We start from the raw sequence: 20854 nt of genomic DNA on the forward strand, positions 1-20854 counted from the left end.
TTTATCTCGCATCTGGAAAACCAGCAACCAAGTTTCTCATATCCATCTGTAGATTTATCAGTTCAGCATTTCAGTAATAAACTCACTACAATTCTGGATAAAGTTGCCCCATTAAAATTAAAAACTGTCAAAGAGAAAGCTCCTTCTCCTTGGAGAACCCCTGACATAAATAATCTAAAAATAATGACAAGGAGGGCGGAACGACAATGGCGCAAAACAAAACTAACAATACATCATCAAATTTATAAAAACACACTAACACACTACAATAACTCAATAAAAAAGGCAAGACAGGACTACTTCTCAAAATTCATAGCAGAAAATAAGTCAAAGCCAAAAATCCTCTTTACTACAATAGACAAAATAATTAATCCAACCTCTGGCCCGCCCTCCACCTTTAGCAGTAAAACCTGCGAAGAGTTTGCAGTCCACTTCACCACTAAGATAAATGACATTAGGTCCTCCATCCTACACGGGAGGGACCAACAACCCCCTGTTTGTCTTTCTACTGCATGTCTTCCTATCAGTGAGAAAACGCTCGATAGTTTTGTCTTGATTGATGCTGCAACGCTCAGACAGGTGATTTCTCAAATGAAAACCAAAACCTGTTCTCTTGATCCCATCCCCACCTCACTTTTTAAGTCAGTTTTTACGTCCTGTGAGGAAGAGCTACTGAACATCTTGAACTGCTCTCTTCAGAATGGAGTCTTCCCTGCATCCCTAAAGACTGCTATGGTGAGACCCATTCTGAAGAGGGGCGGTTTAGATGTCTCCAACTTAAACAACTACCGGCCAGTATCCAACATGTCATTTTTAAGTAAAATTTTAGAAAAGCTTGTTTTTATTCAACTGAATGATTTTATTAGTGGAAATAATATTTTAGAAAAGTTTCAGTCTGGTTTTAGAGCTCATCATTCAACAGAGATGGCACTGGTCAGGGTCTTAAATGATCTCAGGTCCAATGCTGACATGAGAAAAGTGTCCGTTTTAGTCTTACTGGACCTGAGTGCAGCCTTCGACACAGTTGACCATCCTATCCTTTTAAGCAGACTTCATGACATGGTTGGTATTACTGGGACGGCTTTGAACTGGTTTAAGTCTTACCTCACAGATAGAGATTTTATTGTTAAATTAAATGATTTTTCCTCTGAAAAACACAGACTGACATGTGGGGTGCCTCAAGGCTCCATCCTGGGTCCCACACTTTTTAATCTATACATGCTTCCACTTGGTGACGTCATCAGGAGACACGGCATTAACTTTCATAGCTATGCTGACGACACTCAACTGTATGTAGCTATGTCTCCTGATGACATGGGACCCATGGACAGCCTTCTAAACTGTATTTTAGATATTAAAAAGTGGATGGGAGAAAACTTCTTGCAGCTCAACCAAGATAAAACTGAGGTCTTGGTTATTGGTTCTGAAGCTGAGAGAGAAAGGGTCCAAGTTTATCTGTCTTCCAACTGTATGAATGTTTGTAACACAGTAAGGAACCTCGGTGTGATCCTAGATTCAGATCTTAGCTTTGAACAACACACAAATCAAGTCACAAGAACTGCATTTTATCACTTGAGGAATATCGCCCGAGTTAGACCCTTTCTCTCTGGAGCCAGTGCGGAAATCTTAATTCATGCTTTTATAACATCAAGAATAGATTACTGCAATGCGCTCCTCTCTGGTGTAAAGAAAACCACACTTAACCGCGTGCAGCTTGTCCAAAACTCAGCTGCACGCCTCTTAACAAGAACCAGGAAGAGGGAGCACATTACACCAATTTTAAAATCTCTGCACTGGCTCCCTGTCAGCTATAGGATTGATTTTAAGATTCTTTTAATTGTTTATAAGAGTGTACATGGTCTTAGTCCTTCTTTTATATCAGATTTACTTTTAGCTTATGAACCTCCTAGAGCTCTCAGGTCTTCAGACGCGGGCCTGCTGGAGGTCCCTAGAGTCAGGACAAAAACCCACGGCGAGGCCTCTTTCAGATATTATGGGCCTCGTCTGTGGAACAGCCTGCCTGAGGACGTGAGGGCTTCATCCACTGTTGAGGTTTTTAAAAAGAAACTGAAGACACATTTATTTAATTCAGCTTTTATGTAGATTGTATTTGGGATTTAGGATTTTATGTGTATATTTTATTGTATCTTAGTATGTATTTATTTGTTTTATGCCATTTACTAAAGTTTTATTTTTTATGTATTAACATATTATATTTTATAACACTACATTATAGCTGTTTTTATACTTTTATACTTTATCTGTTTTATATTGTGTCTATTTTATCATTTATTTTACACTTTATACTTGTATACGAGCGTCTTCTCACTCTTGGCTGGGGTGTGTGTGTTCGGGCTCATGGGGATGGTCCTGCTTGTCCTCTGGCCTACCTTGTTCCGTGTCCCCTGAGCTCCCTAGCTTTGTGTGCCCAGTTGGGTGCACTGGGCCGGGGGGCTGGGGGCTTGGGCTGGAGGGTGCGGGGGATGAGCGAGACGTCCTCATGTTGCCTAGATGCTGACACTCCAGCCAATAGGAGGACAGGGTGGACAGCGCCTTCAGGATTATTCCTTTGTGATCTGCTTGCTTTTCTATTTTATCTGTTTGTTTCTGTTTTTATAATTATGAGGGGCTTATCTTATTATATTATTGCATGTGTGGGGTATAGTTTTTCTTGTATTTTTATTTGTTTTATGTACAGCACTTTGAGCTGTTTTTTTTAACTGGAAAGGTGCTATAGAAATAAAATTAATTTGAATTTGAATTTGAGGGCAGGAGTAGTGGCAGATGCATGATGGGACATGGAGTGAGGAAGGCAACAGACGCAGTCAGTACTCTGGAGAGGGTTCCCTCAGGTGGTCGGAGGAGGACATGACTGGTGTAGCCCTGACAGCAAACCGGTACCCTAACCCTAACCTGGTGTCAGACATGCACAGTACCAAATGTGGACTGGTTCCGGAACCCCACGGTCCTAGACTCTACTGGAATCGTGCAGGTGGTACCTTGTGCGTACGCTACCAGATGTGGTCCCGGTTTGTGGACCAAGTTAGGGTACCGGGTCAGGGATAGGGTACCGGTGCTGGCCGCATCCCGAGGACCGCCCGCGTCCAACAAAACGCCTGGACCCCTTATTTTATTGGAACAGCCAGGACGTCAAAAAGTGACGAGTTGGGGGACACCTAAAATGTCGAAAAGGGTCCTTAAACAATCTATGACGACTTGGGAATGAGTATGTGTTGGTGTATGTCATTTACAATTTACGTAAAACATATGACATGAGGAGATCAGGTTTTTTATTTTGAACAGCTGTACTAAAGCATTGGTTGTCACGTCTCCATATCTGGGTTCATGAGATCATTCAGTCTTCTGTTTTTCTCCGATGAGGTTTATCTACAACTGCAGGAGTTGTCTGAATAGTGGAAGCTTTCAGCGGTACTTCTCCCTCTCTGTGACCCAGTTTGATTATTTGTTGTCCCGCATCACTCCAAGGAAGGAAAAAATATAAGCGAGAATAATAATGCAAATAAGAGAAATATCATAAAGTTCAGGAGGAGAACAATCAAATTCTCCTCCATGTTGGTTTTGGAAGGTACTTCTTCTTCTGCTGTCAGTAGCAAATACTGATACACACACCTACAGTGCCATCTAGTGGTTGTTAATGGGAAAAAAAACGAATATATGAGCTAATATTTACTTTTTAAAAATAAAAAATAAGTCGCTTCTGAGCACAAGTTGTTCTCCTGGCGAAACTATGCAAAAAACTGCAACTTATACTCCAAAATTATGGTATTCTTCCTCTGAGACCTTGTTGTTGGAAGTTAATAAGGTCAAACTAATTTTTGCAAGCAAGACATGAGGAATCGAAGGCAGTGATGGTCTAGAAGAAACCTTCACCGATCTGAAGAATCCAGTTCAACAAGAAAACGGTTGAGATAAAGAACAGCTCAGCTCCACTACTAACCAGTCTGTGAGATGGAATCATGAGCTTATTGTTCTGGAACTCTATCGTTCCCACAGCAAAGATTGTGTTTCTCGGCTCAGTTACAATAGCTTTTGTTTCTCTAAATGTTCTGAACTGGTGAACACTCCCCCCTTCCTGTACAACACCGTGTTTGGGAAAGAAGTGGCGGAGTGGCCTTCACTAACAGTTGGCGCCGCTTTTCTCCTTTACAATCTGCTGGAATTACGTTGATCGTGCTAACAATTAAAAAATTACATGAAACCAAAGAACACAAACACTGGACCTGTGATGTTAAAGGGTTAATTTCAGTCTAAACAAATCAGTGTTTTCATTTTTTGTTTCTTCGTCCTCGTTTCTCCGACCTCCACTGTCTGGAGTTTGACCTTCAAAAATTCAGACATTTTTGAAGCGTTCTTAGACTCATAACAGTTTTATTTTGGATACTTTGAATGCTTTGTCCTCCTAAACCCTGTGAAGACTACCAGCTCTGGTGGGATCATTTCTTTGTCTCTAATCATTTTTATGGAGCATAAGAAGAAAACTGGTCGATACATTCATGCTCATCTTTCTCTAAGTGGATGGATCAGCTTCATGCTGCTCGCCATGTGTGCTCAAATGTGTTTGGACTGTGTTGTTTTAGTTTTTTATAATTGTTGCCATGGAGACGGAAAGTTCGACAACACAGGAGTCTGATTTCTGATGAGGTTGCAGCTGTTAAATTGGGACAGTTGTTGTGCCAAAGATCTGCAACGTGAGATCACCTAAGTTCCCTGCGGTGTGATGGTCATGTGACCGCTTCAGCCCCATAACTGCCGCAGCTTCACTGATGCTGATGCTGCAGAGGCGGCACACAGAGATCCCTCACACAGGAGCAAAGGCAGGTTTTTTTCTTTCGGTTTTGTGGCTGACTGCACACCGTTTGTCAGAAAGGAGAAGCTGCTGTGGTACAAAAACAGCTTTTGACTTCAGATATCACAGAATGCTTTAATTGTTGGATCAAAAAAAAATAGAGAATTTAGCACATTTGCTTTGTATGATCAGGTCCCTTTCAGATCTTACATTGTTGAACGTAACAATTTCAAAAAATGCTGTGTTCTCATGCCCACATATCGATTGACTCAATAGCTAGTTTATGTGTCAGATGATAGTGCAATCGGATAGGGCTGTCATGATAACTCGACTAATCAACTATAAAAATAGCCGACGACTAATTCAAAAGTAGGGGCTGCACGGTGGCGCAGTGGTTAGCGCTCTTGCCTCACAGCGAGAAGGCCCCGGTTCGACTCCCGGCTGGGACCTTTCTGTGTGGAGTTTGCATGTTCTCCCCGTGCATGCGTGGGTTTTCACTGGGGACTCCGGCTTCCTCCCACCGTCCAAAAACATGCTTCATAGGTTAATTGGTGAGTCTAAATTGCCCCTAGGTGTGAATGTGAGAGTGAATGGGTGTGTGATTGAGGCCCTGCGACAGACTGGCGACCTGTCCAGGGTGTACCCCGCCTTCGCCCTTCAGTAGCCGGGATAGGCTCCGGCTCCCCCGCGACCCTGAAAGGGAAGAAGCGGTCAGGAAAATGAATGAATGAATGAATAATTCAATAGTCGATTAGTCGTTACTTTATATTACATGGAGTCGGAGTGTAGTAAAGTTGAAAGTTATAATAGTATTCTGCTAGCTTTTTGGACTATTTTGGCATTTATGATCGTTTTTTAGGCTACTATGGAGTTTAGCTACATGCTAGCTATCTTGGCTAATTTAGAATCTTTTCAGCTAATTTGGAGTTTAGCTAATATTTCAGTTGCATGCTAGCAATTTTGCCTAATTTAGCCTTTTTTTGGTTTTTGGAGTTTTAGCTAATATTTCAGCTGCATGGTAACTGTTTTGGCTAACTTGATCTTTTTAAAAATTTTTAGGGCTAATTTGGCATTTAGCTAATATTTTAGCTGAGGATCAGCATTTTCAGCTATTAGCTTCAGTGTTTTCAGCTATTAGCTTTAACATTTTTAGCTATTAGCTTCAGTGTTTTCAGCTAATAGCTTCCACGTTTTCAGCTATCAGATTTCAGCATCTTCAGCTATCAGCTTTAGCATCTTCAGCTATTAACTTCAGTGTTTTCAGCTATCAGCTTTAACATTTTTCGCTGTTAGCTTCAGTGTTTTTAGCTAAAAGCTTCCACGTTTTTAGCTATTAGCTTCAGTGTTTTCAGCTAATAGCTTCCACATTTTCAGCTATCAAATTTCAGCATCTTCAGCTATCAGCTTTAGCATCTTCATCTATTAGCTTCAGTGTTCTCAGCTATTTGGTTCAGGATTTTTACCTATCAATTTCAGCATCTTCAGCTATCAGCACTAGCATCTTCAGCGGCCAAATTCAGCTTAGAGCTTTCACAAAAGCATTATTGCAGGTAATGCTATATATCTAGTTTTTAGTTAGTTTAAATCTAATGATGGCTAAGATGTGTGTTTTACATCCAGTTTGCGCATGACCTGATTAGTTGACTAATCAGAAAAAATAATCAGTGATTAGTCGACTATTAAAATAATCGTTTGTGGCAGCACTACAATCGTAAATCTATAAACATTGCACACCCTGTGTCACTTATTTGCACTAGTACTTAAGTTAAAATGCAAAACCGTTGATCCAGATAGATATTACACACCTATAATTAGGGTTTCAATGGTCTTGGGCTCCTCCATAGCGCGGTCAAGTTAAGGCCTGGTGGTTTCCACATTTTTTATATCACTAAACCTTAAACATATTTGTGGGCGTATGCCCTCCAACTATCTCAATTCACTTTTATTTTATTTTGTTGTGGCATCTATTGTACAAATATTCAAAGAACTTAATAAGACGACAGAAAGCTCTGACATCAAGTAATTACCAAAAAGAAAACCTAAAAAAGCAAAACATGTAAAATGTATATATAAGAAAAGTTTAATAAACAGTTGTTTTTCTTATTTTTTTCCAACATTAAAGAAAGAGACAAAGTACTCTAACTGTTCACACATGCAATCCAAAGAAAATAAATTAGGATTTGAGTATTTCTAAACAGATTTTCAAATAAAAACACTGAGATATTGTCTTTAAATAAAACAAGCCCATATCATCATCCCTCCTCCCCCATGTGTGGCAATGTTCCACTTCACTTTAAGATCTTATTGTTACTTTTTAACACCTGCAGTTTAACTTTCTGTCACACAAACAGACGTTTATGTTCATCTATGTGTGTCAGATGTTTGCAGATTCTTCTATATATACTTTTGCAATTAAGTGCATCCTCCATTCACTCAAGATGTTCTGAGACCAGCTTTTATACATCAAAAAAATCCATATTTTTGTTAAGAAATTTGTCTGTTTTCTATTTCAATTAGCCTTTTTACAAGTGACAAACACAGTTACTTTCTTTATAGGTTATATTTTATTGATATTTATAAGTTGTTTTGTTACAATCCAAATTTAATGTGTAAAAATCTAAGAAAATGTTTATGATATTCTGCTTAATCTACTAGTGCTCCAGGTTGACTTTGAGGAAAAACTGGCCACTCCCATTTGGATAAGTCTCCTCCAAGTAGCTTAGATATTTACCTAACCGTCTCCTGTTGCACCTTCATCTACTTCTAGTGAAAACAATCCATCCATCACACACATCTCAAAACAAACACGATGGATTATGCACTTAGAGTCAGAAAAGAGCTGCAAACAAAAGCCGAAGAACTTGAATCTGTACGGGAAGGTTCCTGAAAAGTTTCCAAACTCTTCATGTCACAGTCATGGAAAAAAAGCTCCGCAGCAATCTGCAGATGAGCATCAGTGGTATCAGCTTCTGCTCGTTTCAGTGTCAACTGCAGGCTCCTCTCTGAAGGGCACAATTGATTATGGTCAGTCAGCAAATGGCACAGAGCACACGGACGATCAATGAACGCGTTCCAGAACGGGACGAGGAGCTGCAGGGGGATCACCTGCTCTCTCCACCATAATCCCAGAAGTTACACACTCAACTTTAGCCTGAATACTTGTTAAATGACTCAATGTTCACCGATAACAAGATCATGAGTTGAAATGTTGGTCTTGTATTTGTTACCTTCAAATGCTGCATTTTAAAGACACTCTAATGAAAAATTGTGTTTTTAGTGAAATAAAAGGAGTGGGACTTTAAATGCTTCAATTTCATGGATTTGTTGTTGAACAAGAACAATGTTGTTTCTTTTGGACTACTAATGTGAACTCTTTTCTTTTAAATCTTGTTTAAATTCAAAGTTAAGCTTTAAATCTTATTTATACTCTGATTCTTTCAGGATAAAGCCTCTTATATAGGAATAAGTCCAGACGTTATTTTTTATAAGACATGATCCAGCTTCATTTTTACTCGTTTGAGTTGTTTATATTAGTTATAAACGGGTAAATCCTTGTATTATTGCGTGAATGCTTAGTAAGCTCATTTTTGTATTCATAAATATTACAGTTTTTGAAATCTTGAGCAAAATATTCCCCAATAGGAAATTAATGATAAAGCCTCCAAATTCAGCATTTTAAGTAAATTAGCAATAAGTCTTTAAATATATTGATGGGCTATGTTTTCATCTTTTATAGTAATTTTCCAAAAAATTACAGTTTACCTGATATTTTAGCAACCTGCTAATGTTTTTTTTTTTTTTTTTTTGCTAATTTCTTTTTTAGGCTAATTTAGAGTTTAGCTTCTATTTTAGCAACAGGCTAACGTTTTTTCAATAATTTAGTTCACTGAGGAATTTTTGGCTATTTTGGAGTATAGCTAGTATTTAAGCAACGAGCTTGTTTTTTTTTTGGCTAGTTTGGCATCAACTAAGCTTTTTTTTGTTAATATGGAGTTTAGCTCATATTTTAGCAGCACATTTAATATTTTTGCAAAATTAGCATCTGTTATGGATTTTCTAGCAATTTTACAACAAATTTTTCAGAAATTGAGATCAGCTCCAGTGCTCTTTAATAGTTATTTAATGACATTTACAGTCTTTTGGTAAATTTAACATTTTGGATTTTTAGTAAATCCCTTCAGCAATGAAAGAATATTGTGTCACCATTTTCAGCAAAAAGCTTCAGCATCTTCAGCTACTACTTTCAGCAAAAAGCATTCACACTAGCATTATCACAGGTAATGGAACTCTTCTAGTTCTTACTGAGAGAGGATTCCGTACCAGATCTAAAGTGTTTATTGCAGCTGGTTTTCATTTTACTTTATTGCACGATTTTCATTCTGCTTTACATCTCAGGAGGTTAAAGTTTGACCTCTGACTGTAACTCTTTTCATGGTCTCTCCTGTTGGTCTTACAGCTGCTACGAGAGCTGAAGCACCCAAACGTTATCGCCTTGCAGAAGGTCTTCCTGTCCCACAGCGACAGGAAGGTGTGGCTGCTCTTCGACTACGCCGAGCACGACCTGTGGGTGAGTGTTGTCTGTGAGTCAGTTGTAAGGTGTTGACCTGTTACTGCTTTTACTTGAACAGCTGGAATGACCCTCGATATAGCTGGGTAGATGTTTCTTCTTGGTCAATATTCCAGAGAGAAAGCTCTCTGATTTGGTTCACAAACTCATTTTTTACGTAAATTGAAATCATATAAATCCATTATCCCAGAGCTGGGGAGGGTTTATATTTTTCTTGAGATGGCTCAAAAGAAGACCAGGAACATACCTGGCTTGATAGAGTCACTTTAGACCAAATGTGTGTTTTCTCCCACTGAGTGGTACGATCCGGTATAGCCTGGTCCAGTTTAGAATGGTCCAGACAACTCAAGTGAACGTTTCCACTTACATTTGGACCGTCACGGCACTTGTAGGGTGAAGCTATTAACTAAAACAGAGCTGCCTTCTTGGCGCTTTCTTTTGTTGCAATGAATTTCCACCAATCAACAGGTTTCAACAGTAGCTCCGCCCTAACTAGTCCGTTCCATTTTTCTATGGACAACAAAAATGGTACATTTTGGTCACACCTAATGGGTTCATTATATCATGGAATTGCACACATTCTGGACTGGATCAGACCAGACCATACCGCACTGCTCTGTGGAAATGAGGCTTAAGTGGATGATGTGGTTCATTTTTTATGTATTTTCTTCAAAATGTCCTAAAACAACCCTTTGCAGCACATTATCAAGTTCCACCGCGCCTCCAAGGCCAACAAGAAACCCATGCAGCTTCCTCGCGGGATGGTGAAGTCCCTGCTGTATCAGATTCTGGATGGGATCCACTACCTCCACGCCAACTGGGTTCTCCACAGGGATCTGGTGAGAATCGAGTTCAGACTCAAAGATTAAAGAACAGCAGTCTGGATCAAGAGTTATTTTCCTCAGATAGTTTGCTTGTTAGGACTGGAAAGAAAGCTCTTCTCTACTTCGATGCTAGCCAAACAAACGTTGCATAGCTGCTTGTTATATATACTCAAGAGTACTCTGATGGAGTTCACTAGAATGTGAATGCAAATGAGCTGTTCAGTAATTCAAAGAAAGGAAGTGGCATAGTCTTTGAAACTAACCTAAACCGGAACCTTGAAAAAAATTGTCAAAAATCTCAAATAGCCACAGTGTAGTAAAGAAGACATGGGTATGATTGAAGACTTGTTGGCCTAACCCAGTGACTGCATGTAGACACACAAATAATTGACTAATATTTTACTGCCACAAATTGACAGTAAACGAGTTTGAAGAACTACTTGGGACACAGTAACAAGCAGTTGGTGTTTCTGAATTCTTAATGCTAAGGATTTGTAAGGAGAGTGTTTTTTTAGACCTGACAGGAATGTCTTGGAGCTAAAAACTAAGAATAGATGGATGTATTTTTCTAATTATAAGTCACTCCAAAGTTGCAAAATACAGAACCAAGAACGGGCATGTCATCTTGAGAGGCAAATCATAATAACAGAATAGATAACAACAACAGAATGTAAATATGCACGTTTCACTAACATAGGGGATTGATGCTTATTTAGCTTCATGAAACATCGGAGAAATCTAGTAACAATTATACTATTATATTACTTTAAATCACTAAATCAATTGATTTAGAGATTTTTCTGCAAATCTCATCGTACAACCGTATTGTCTTCTTCTGTATTGCTGTGAGGAGCAATCACTGATACACACACCTACAGTGCCCTCTAGTGGTTGTGGCTATTTATCAATGTTTTAAAATAATAAGTTATACCCCTGGCCAAACTATGCAAAAGAAACATGATTTGAACACCAAAAAATATGATAAAATGTAAAGCATCATCTCCTATGAAAGTGTTTAAAGGGTAACCAAACAGGGAAGTTGGAGACTGACTCCACCCACAGCAGAAATTTAAAAAATCCAGTCAGACTTAGGGGTGGGGCTGGGGAACAGGACTGTTATTACTGGAGCTGCAGATCATGACGTGGGACTTTAATGGTTTGACCAATCACGAAATTCAAATGCAATACCTCGTTTCAATCTGTAGGGGGAAGCACAGAGACAGTTTTTGACTATATTTTCAAGAATTAAACACATTTATTTTATTTAGCAAAAAATTGGCAATGACCAATAGACAGCACTTTTAAAGCCCCATTTATAGAGATCAACAGATAAAAAAAAGTTGATTTAATGTTTGGTTACAATTTGAATAATCAACATGGGGTTTGCCTGTTTGTTCTGAAATGACCAGACTCCTAGCCACCAAGGCCAAGTGGACCCCATTTGGTTTGAAAGCGAGCTCCACTGTAGCGAGCTAGCAAGCTCCACTGTAGCATGCTAGCGAGCTCATCTATAGCGAGCTAGCGAGCTCTGCTGTAGCAAGCTCCTCTGTAGCAAGCTAGCAGGCTCCATTGTATTCAGCTGACAGCTCCCCTGTAGCCAGCTAGTGAGTTCCGCTGTAGCATGCTAGCAAGCTTAAATGTATCGAGCTAGCGAGCTCCTCTGTATCGAGCTAGTGAGCTTTGATGTAGCATGCTAGCAAGCTCATCTGTATCGACCTAGCAAGCTCTGCTGTAGCATGCTAGCATGCTGATCTGTATCAAGCTAGCGAGCTCCGGTGTAGCGAGTAGACCTGCTGTCCACAGACTAGCTGGCTAGCGTAGCTAACCTACCCACTGAGTATCCACTTAAGCCAATGTGGGCAGACAGGAGTGATCACCACGGAAACTGCGCATAAACCCATTCGGGGCCCACATTTTCTGCCACTTTTAAACTATATGGGGCCCACTTGGCTTTGCTGGCTGGGCTCTCTGGGTCTTCAAATGACCTCTAGTTCCCCTCAAGAGAAACACAAAAGCAGTACAACAATCCTTTTCAATGGAGCTCATGCAGCAACTTTATTGATAGAGATTATATGGTCAGCTGCTGCACAAAAACTAAAGTTACGATAAGAGTTACGTTTTCTGATTCCTGACTGGTTTATTAGTTCTGTCTTTACTAGTGAAGGTCTGTCTAAACAAGCACCCATGTGTGTTAATGTCATCCTGCATGTTTACTATAGACATGCTGCTGATGTCATCAGAAAGCTTTTAAAAAGCTCCTTCATAAAGGCAGCACACTCCGAGGATGCTCTATAATTGAAGCAGACTTTAACATAAGACTTTAACATAAAAAGACAATAACGTTGGACAGATTTCATTCATTTTTGTGTTTATCCATTTACTTTCATTTAGGAACAGTTTGTTTTTAACGTCTGGAGGTGAAGTGAGATCTTAACCTGCTGTAATGAAGGTGTTCAGAAGCTCTTCCTCAGTGGAGGTTCAGTTGTTTAGCTCTCTTATCTTCCCACTCTCACGGCTGCTTTCAGCTCAGCCAGAATAAACCCAGACTCCTGGTGCCGTTATTTGATTATCAGACTGCCAGGGCTTCCTGCCATTGTGATGCAGAACCGTTCTGGCTCTGACCCAAACAATTCCGCCCCTGCAGGTCTGGATGCGGGAGCAAACAACAGCGCTCGCTGCAGGTGTCTGCCTCCCCGTCCAACCAGGAAACAGGCGGCAGTGGTGTTGTTGTGCGGAGACACAACACAGACACGTCATGTGACTCTCTTTGTGCAGTTTGGGAGGGAGGGAGGGAGGCGGCGAGGGGGGGGGGGGGCTCCTCCCACCGCCGTTACATAACGTGTGTTTGTGCTGCAGAGAAGCATGCACTGCGTCTCTCAGGTCACATGTCTCTGCACCGCTGCAGCCCGCCCATCCCCCACAATCCGATCCAACCCCTCCCTGCCCATTAGAGGTTTTTTTAGGAGTCCCCCCCACCCACAATGCACTGCTGCTTAAGAGAGGATGCTGACCGAGCAGGTAACCTTCCTCTGCTGTTACCAAGGAGCGAGGGCTCATCCACAAGTTGGAGCTCCCCCTCCCTCATGTCGTCATGTTTTCCAGTAAATAATAGCGCAGTGGAAAAGTTGCATATTGTTGTTGACAGGGACAGGCCTCATCACATGACTTTTAAGTGTCTGTACACAAAATATCGCAGGGATTATGGGATCTTCCATCATTTTTTCTTTATTTCATAAAACACCTTCCTCCAAATTTCTCATCGGGTCAAATGATTTTCAGGTCAGAAACTTCACATTTTAAAGAAGAGGCTGGAGTCTTTAAAGAGACTCTTCTTTGTGTTCGCAGATCGCAGCGTGTCGTGGGTGTAAATAACAGCTCTCCTCATGGGTGCCGTTTCTATGGAGACAAGATGTTTCCTTTTTTTCCCACCCAGGCAGAAATGAGTTCACATTCACACGGACACACAGGGAACACTACAAAAACCGCCCCCTTAGTTAGAAATGGGTCAAAAATTCCTACCCCATTGACAGATTTTTTATAAACTAATCAAAAAAAAATGTTTTTACCATGCAAGAATTCTTATTTTAAGTAAAAAATGATAATCACTCAAACTAAGATTATTTTGCTACTTTCTTGCAAACCTTACTTACTGAAATTTCTGTTTTTGCAGTGGAAAAACACCATGTTTTAGTCCGAAAGAAAATCTTGAATCAGTGAAATTCCCCTCTTATTTAGACAACAGGCACGTTTCAAAGGAACTAAGCTCATTAAATACATGTTTACTTTATATTTTTAGTGATAACAGTTTATATCCTACACCTGTGTATACAGATTTTGTATGGAGTGATTTTTGTGCCACCATTTTACAAGCAAAAGTCACAGTTTTGAGATCAAAATGTTCCAAGTTGCAAACAAAATGTAAAGTGTTAAGAAAAAAAAATCATAATTTGCAAATAAAATATTTAATATTTGCTCTCAAAAACTCTTATCATGCTTGCAATTTTTTTTTTTTTTACTTGCAAAAAATATTTTTGCGTTTGCAAACTTTTTTTTTTTTCTTTAAAAAAATATTTTTGGGATTTGGGAAAAAAAGAACTATAGCTCATTCATACAAATCATAATTGCAAAGTAATGCAATGTTGTTTTTTCTGCTGCAGACATTTTAAACACGCTGGTCGCTACTCTAACATGAATCAATCTCGACCCCCTGTTGTATATTTGAGCTTTGTTGCTCCTGCTCAAAGAGAAACGGGACAGCATGGTTGAAGAATTCTGACCGAACAGAGCCGATGCAAAGTCCAAGTCTGCTTAGGCCTCCGAGCACTGCAATGCCAGGCAGAGACACCTGATTGGATAGAATCTAGACCAGGGGTCGGCAACACAAAGTGTTGAAAGAGCCACTTTGGACCAATACAATAAAAACCAAATGTGTCTGGAGCCGCAGAAATTGAAACAGCTTTTAAAAGTCGTACACTGGTAGTAACACATGGAGAATGTGTCGAATAAACGATTATTTCTCCTGCTGAGTGTCCTCGTGTCATACAAGCTTCATTTTTGACCTCATGACAAGTTGGTGGCACATTGCAGCGTTAAACTATCTGACAAAAGCTGAATAGCCTCATAATGAACATTTAAGCTTTTATTTTGACATCCCTCAATGACACAACGAGAGGGGGTCCTGATCAGTCTCTCCCTCATTCTCACTCCAGGTGCAGGAAGAATTCAAACATAACAGGACAAAATCATAAATGTTCAACAAATGTTCAACAGTCAGACAACAAAACACGTTGAGGAAAACCCAAACTTAAATCCAATTTCAGTCAGATAGGCAAAAGAATGGGTAACCCACAATTCCTTGCGCTGCCAGACCGACAGCAATACACTACAATATGAATGAATTACAGTTTGTTTCATTGCTTTGAGGAAATTAAAGAAATGCAATAAAGAAATACGATTTTTTATGTCATTTTTATTTAGAGGATTTGAAAAAAAAACACAAAAATGTAACGTGCACCTTTAAGGTGCTTCCACACTGGCCGCGTCAATCAACACTTTCAATGAAGAGTCAATATAAGCGCGTGCACACCTAAATTCCTGCCCTCCAAGTCTGGAGCGCGCGTGAGTCTTATAGTCAGACATTTAAAAGGACAGAGTTGTGAAAACAAAAGTCTTCAGAAAGATTTGGGGGATTTTCAACACTTTTACTTTCGGTTCTCCCTGTTGTAGATGCAGATCAGCGCTAATGAACAGTAAAAATACAATAGAAGGACAATCTCCTCCCCGCCACGCACCGCACGCGGCCGGTGTGTGAGACCTGCACATCGCCGCGCTCAGCAGGTGGTATCCACACCGGAGCAGCGCGGTCACGCACGCAGTGGCGGGAGGAGATTCTTCTTCTATTCTTCTTCTACTGTTCATTAGCGCCCATCTCATCTTGGTGTCATATTAACCTGAGCGGACACAAACCGTAATGATTCATTTCTCCTTCGTGATCACGTTTGGTACTTCTGTGCTTTGAAGCAGACTCCGCCCACAAGCAGCTCCCGCGCTGAATCTTCAATCCGGTTCAAGATTTCCACGCACAGTTACAGCTCTGAGCTGCCGCGACTGTGCGTGGAAATCTTGAACCGGATTGAAGATTCAGCGCGCTCAATGCGTGCCGATTTGTACGTGGAGCTCGTGACCCGACTTCAAAACCCGCGTAGCAACGTGCGCTCACGTGCGCTCCAGACGCACGGGCAGGAATTCTGCTGTGCGCTGACTCAGCCGACGTGGAAGCATCTACACTCATCTCACAACAACTGGAAAACGTAAAGGATGTTTGTGTCATGTTTGTCCTCCTACAGAAATCGTATTAAAACAAAAATATTGTGGCAGCCTGACTGTTAATTTAGAAATAGTTCCTTGTTAGTGGGTGGAGTTAGTGTCTGTTCTTGTGTTGCATTATGGGACTTGAGTGTTTTACCGGCACCATGAGTGAGAGTGGTGTGTGTATGAGTGAGGGTCCTCACAGTGTCTGCTGTTCAGTGGTCCGGAACTGTTAAAAAAAAGGTAGTCAAAATGTTGACACCAACAGGTCTCCATGGCCTGCGTGTGCGCTTTGTACTTCAATCACGAGGGATCGTGCAGTGTATGGGACACAAATGATGTCTGGATTGATTTTGCCAGTCATCTGTGGCTCCACCTCCACCCTAAACACCACAATATATTTCCTTCCAACATTTTAAATTATTATCAAAACATTTTTGAAAAAGCGCCACTGAGCCGCAAGGGAGTGCTTGAAGAGCCGCATGCGGCTCCGGAGCCGCAGGTTGCCGACCCCCGATCTAGACCAATCAGCAGGCTGTTTGGGGTACCACAAATGTAACGCTGAGAGAAAATGTTGAACGCAAAATCAAAGATAAAGCGAAAGTGAGATGAGGCACTACGCATCTAAAAATGTTTGTGCTGCAATCGCAAAAATATTTTTGAAATCAAATATTTTTATTTACAAATTATGATTTTTTTTCTTAACACTTTACATTTTGTTTGCAATTTAGAAAATTTTGATCTCAAAACTGTAACTTTTGCTTGCAATATGGTGGCACAAAAATCCCTCCATAATTTTAGGAGTAGCTGCAGGTGTCAGATGTGAAGGGTCAAGAAAAGGTTCTGTTTTCCAGATGTTCAATCATCCACATCACTTTTCACCATAGGACTCTAGAGAATAGCTGGCACCATAAAACCTTGGTAAAACATAATACATTTTGGTCAGTTAATTATGAAATTGAATTAGTGCATTAAAATGAGCAGTAAAAATGTTGAAAAATCCTTAACAATGTTTGCAACAAGCTCCGGGACTCCTGTCCTGATGGTTTTCTGAGCGGGCTTGTTTTACAAGCGTGACAGACACGGTCATGTGGTTGAAATTCGATATACACCAATGGCTGCAGCCCAGAGGGTCAGAGGTCGAAGCCCCTCGATGCCCAAGCAGCTGCACTGCATAAAAATAACATGTACAAATACATCTTTATTTTAGGATCCCTGATCAGGCCTGCAGAAGCAGGTTAGGAAAACTATTCTTATTTCAACCAGATTTGTTTATGTTGTATACATTTTGGGAGAATTTTACAACTGAGATTTGAAACAAAATTCATCTTCTTCTCTTATTCATTACACACAATCTACACTTCGTTTTATCAAACCATATTTTTTTACTCATAGTGGGACAGGATCAACTTTGATGAATGATGAATTATTTTACAAAAAGACAGTTTTACTTTTTCCTTCCAACAAACTTCTTGCTTCAACTAAAAACAAAACCTTTCAGCAATAAAAAGTATGCATTTGAACATTTAAGAATAAAAAATCAAAAGTGACACAACAGAATATTCTTCACCAAAAAAGACATTTTAGGCACCAAAATCAAAAATATACCATCAAATACAAGAAATTGTAGAAAAAAAAATCACATTCTGTGCATCAAAGCATAACTGTCCTTAATTTAAATAATTTAAATTTTCTTTATTTTGTCGGTTCAAATTCTTCTTTTTGTGTTTTGAATACAATGTTCCCTCATTTATTGCAGAGATCACGTTCTAAAAATAATGTGCGATAAATGAAATCTGTGAAGTATTATTATAAATGTTTTAATGCTGTAAAACTCTTTATGCACACACTTTATGCACTTTTCACAGACATTTTTACATTTTACTTTTCTCTCCTGTTTGAACTCTCAAAGTTCAAACCATCATAGAAAAATAAGTCCAGTTTTATTTAATTAAAACAAACATCTGATCTGATCAAAGATCTATGCAAACTAATTGCTTTCCATTGGGGCTGCCACAAACGATTATTTTAATGCTCGACTAATCACCGATTATTTTTTCCGATTAGTCAACTAATCAGGTCATGCGCGCAAACTGGATGTAAAGCACACATCTTAACCATCATTAGCTTTAAACTAACTAAAAACTAGATATATAGCATCTCCTGTGATAATGCTAGTGTGAATGCTGAAAGCTGAATTGGGCTGCTGAAAATACTGAAGCTGATAACCAGCTAAAATATGAGCTAAATGTCAAAAATGCCTAAAAAATAGAAAAAATCCTAACATAGCCAAAATTGCTAGCATGAAGCTAAAATATTAGCCATACTCCAAAATAGCCTGAAAAACAAAAAAAGCCTAAATTAGGCAAAATAACTAGCATGAAGTTAAAATATTAGCTAAACTCCAAAATAGGCTAAAAAACCCTAAATAAATGCCAAAATAGTCCAAAAAGCTAGCATAATGTCATTATAACTTTCAACTTTACTACACTCCGACTCTATATAATATAAAGTAATGACTAATCAACTATTAAATTAGTCGTCGACTATTTTAATAGTTGATTAGTCGACTAATTGTGGCAGCCCTACTTTCTATAGTGGAAAAAAGGCATGGAGGAAATTGGTTCAAAAGTCAGTCAGGAAGTAGAATAATGCACTGTTAAAAAAAAGGGAAAAACGAAAAGAAAAAACATCTGCAAAACAATAATACAACAAAAGATTAATAGAAATATAGTAGATTATTGGCCCTAGTAATACAAATAACTTGTACAATTATATTTTTTTGATGTGGCTTGACTAGTTTGATGTTTTTGGTGGACCAAAGTGTTGAGGAATTCAATATAAGATGCCATGTTTGTGTATCCAACAGAAACCAGCAAACATCCTGGTGATGGGAGAAGGTCCTGAGCGAGGAAGAGTCAAAATAGGTGAGGGAAATCTTCACACTGTGTTCCTGACATTCACATCTTACATAGATGCTGAAGAGCTGCTGAGGCGGAATTATAGATTTTATTGTTTTTTTGCAGCTGCAACCAAAGAACTGTATGAGTCAGGGACAGTTTCACCTTTATCTCTTGTTCCTTATCCACTGGCCTGGCCTTTATTCCTCTCATATCTTTCTAATTTTGTTCCTGTCCTCTGCTCCAACCCTGCAGCTGACATGGGTTTCGCCCGACTTTTTAACTCGCCCCTTAAGCCACTGGCAGACCTGGACCCGGTGGTGGTGACCTTCTGGTACCGTGCTCCTGAGCTCTTGCTGGGCGCCCGGCACTACACCAAAGCTATAGGTGAGTCAGACATCTGAGGGTTGCCTTCAGGTATAGATGTACTCATGCTGTCGTGTGTTTTTCAGACATCTGGGCGATCGGCTGCATCTTCGCAGAGCTGCTGACGTCAGAACCCATTTTTCACTGTCGGCAGGAGGACATCAAGACCAGCAACCCATTCCACCACGACCAGCTAGACCGGATATTCACCGTTATGGGTTTCCCTGCAGGTCTGCTGATGATTCTTCTGAAACTTTGAAGTTTTTCTTAACTCTTTAACACTAGAGCTTTAGCTCCAATGTCGACATTCTTTTGATTGCAGTAACTCACCAGCCAATGATTCATGTCAATCCCATAAACGGTCAAAGAACTGCGTAATGCCAAAGAGTGTCAGTTATCTAGGTGTCGCCAGCAACATTTTAGGGTTAAACTTCCAACAGATCTTTTCATGAGTGATTACCGAAGGTGTAAACTTTAAATAATCTTTATTTTGTGACCCCATGACTCGTTTGTGTTCCCCAGATAAAGACTGGGAAGACATCAGGAAGATGCCAGAGTACCCCACCCTCCAAAAGGATTTCAGGAGGACAACGTGAGCAACAATCTGTCCATCATAAAACCCATAAAGACTAAAATAACAAAATGTCACAGCCTGTGTTGCAATGTTCTCACTTGGCAGGTATGCAAACAGCAGCTTAATCAAATACATGGAGAAGCATAAAGTTAAACCCGACAGCAAGGTCTTCCTTTTGGTGAGTGTGGCGATTCAGTTAAGTTCAGTTATATTTCACGGCAGGTGCTGTCTTGAGGCGCTGGGCAAAGAGAGCACCAAACATCAAACTAGACCAGGGGTCTGCAACCTGCAGCACATTTGGACTTAATTTTGAGCTACATTTATCACAGAAAATCAATTTATTGTCAGTAAACGCAACCAGAATTAAATCTACAGTAAATTATAATCCACTGGATTATAAAACAGATTTTCTATTTTTGAACATATTCAAGGATTTAAAGTTTTAATCTATGGTAGGGGTCACTTAATTAGCTCTGATTTAGTTTTTGTTGGTAATATTTGTGGCTGAAATGCACCAAAAACAGTAAAATTGACAGTTTTAATCATTGATGACTGCATTTGCTGCATTGACATGATCCCACTAGATGTCTTTTATTTTGAAAGGAAGGAAGTCAAAAGTTATAAAATATTTCATTTTTTTTTTAAAAGCTAGTTTCTCTTCATGCTTATGTTTCAATTATGTCAAGAAACACAAAAGTGTATTTAAATGTATCATGTCAGTTGCAAAAACATAAATATAAATCAGTATCTTATTTTTCTAAAAGGTGAATGAAAACTGGCAGAAATGGACCCAAAAGGCTCTTTAAGTCTTGAAGGTTGCAGACCCCTGAACTAGACAAAATATATTTAAGATTAGAAAGAACATAAAAGAGATGAACAAAAATAGAACTTAAAACAATGGAACATCTGTTCAAGTACAAAACAGACACAGTAAAAGTAGGTAACTGTTTCAATAATATTATGGGAAGCAATGTAAAAAAAGAGAGAAACACAGAGTCAAAAACACTG

The 20854-nt window shown here is 39.5% G+C and overlaps 1 protein-coding gene across 1 annotated transcript in view; it reads left to right on the forward strand.

Moving 5' to 3' along the window:
- Positions 1-20854, forward strand: part of cdk19 (cyclin-dependent kinase 19) — a 48817-nt gene that overhangs the window by 13138 nt on the left and 14825 nt on the right. The window contains exons 3-9 of the mRNA XM_024291108.1: positions 9264-9374; positions 10073-10213; positions 18876-18933; positions 19162-19293; positions 19359-19502; positions 19795-19864; positions 19952-20024. Coding sequence (XP_024146876.1) covers positions 9264-9374; positions 10073-10213; positions 18876-18933; positions 19162-19293; positions 19359-19502; positions 19795-19864; positions 19952-20024 — 729 coding nt within the window. The remainder of the gene's footprint in view (positions 1-9263; positions 9375-10072; positions 10214-18875; positions 18934-19161; positions 19294-19358; positions 19503-19794; positions 19865-19951; positions 20025-20854) is intronic.

The sequence above is a fragment of the Oryzias melastigma genome, linkage group LG24, assembly GCF_002922805.2.
Source record: "Oryzias melastigma strain HK-1 linkage group LG24, ASM292280v2, whole genome shotgun sequence".
NCBI classification, from domain to species: domain Eukaryota; kingdom Metazoa; phylum Chordata; class Actinopteri; order Beloniformes; family Adrianichthyidae; genus Oryzias; species Oryzias melastigma.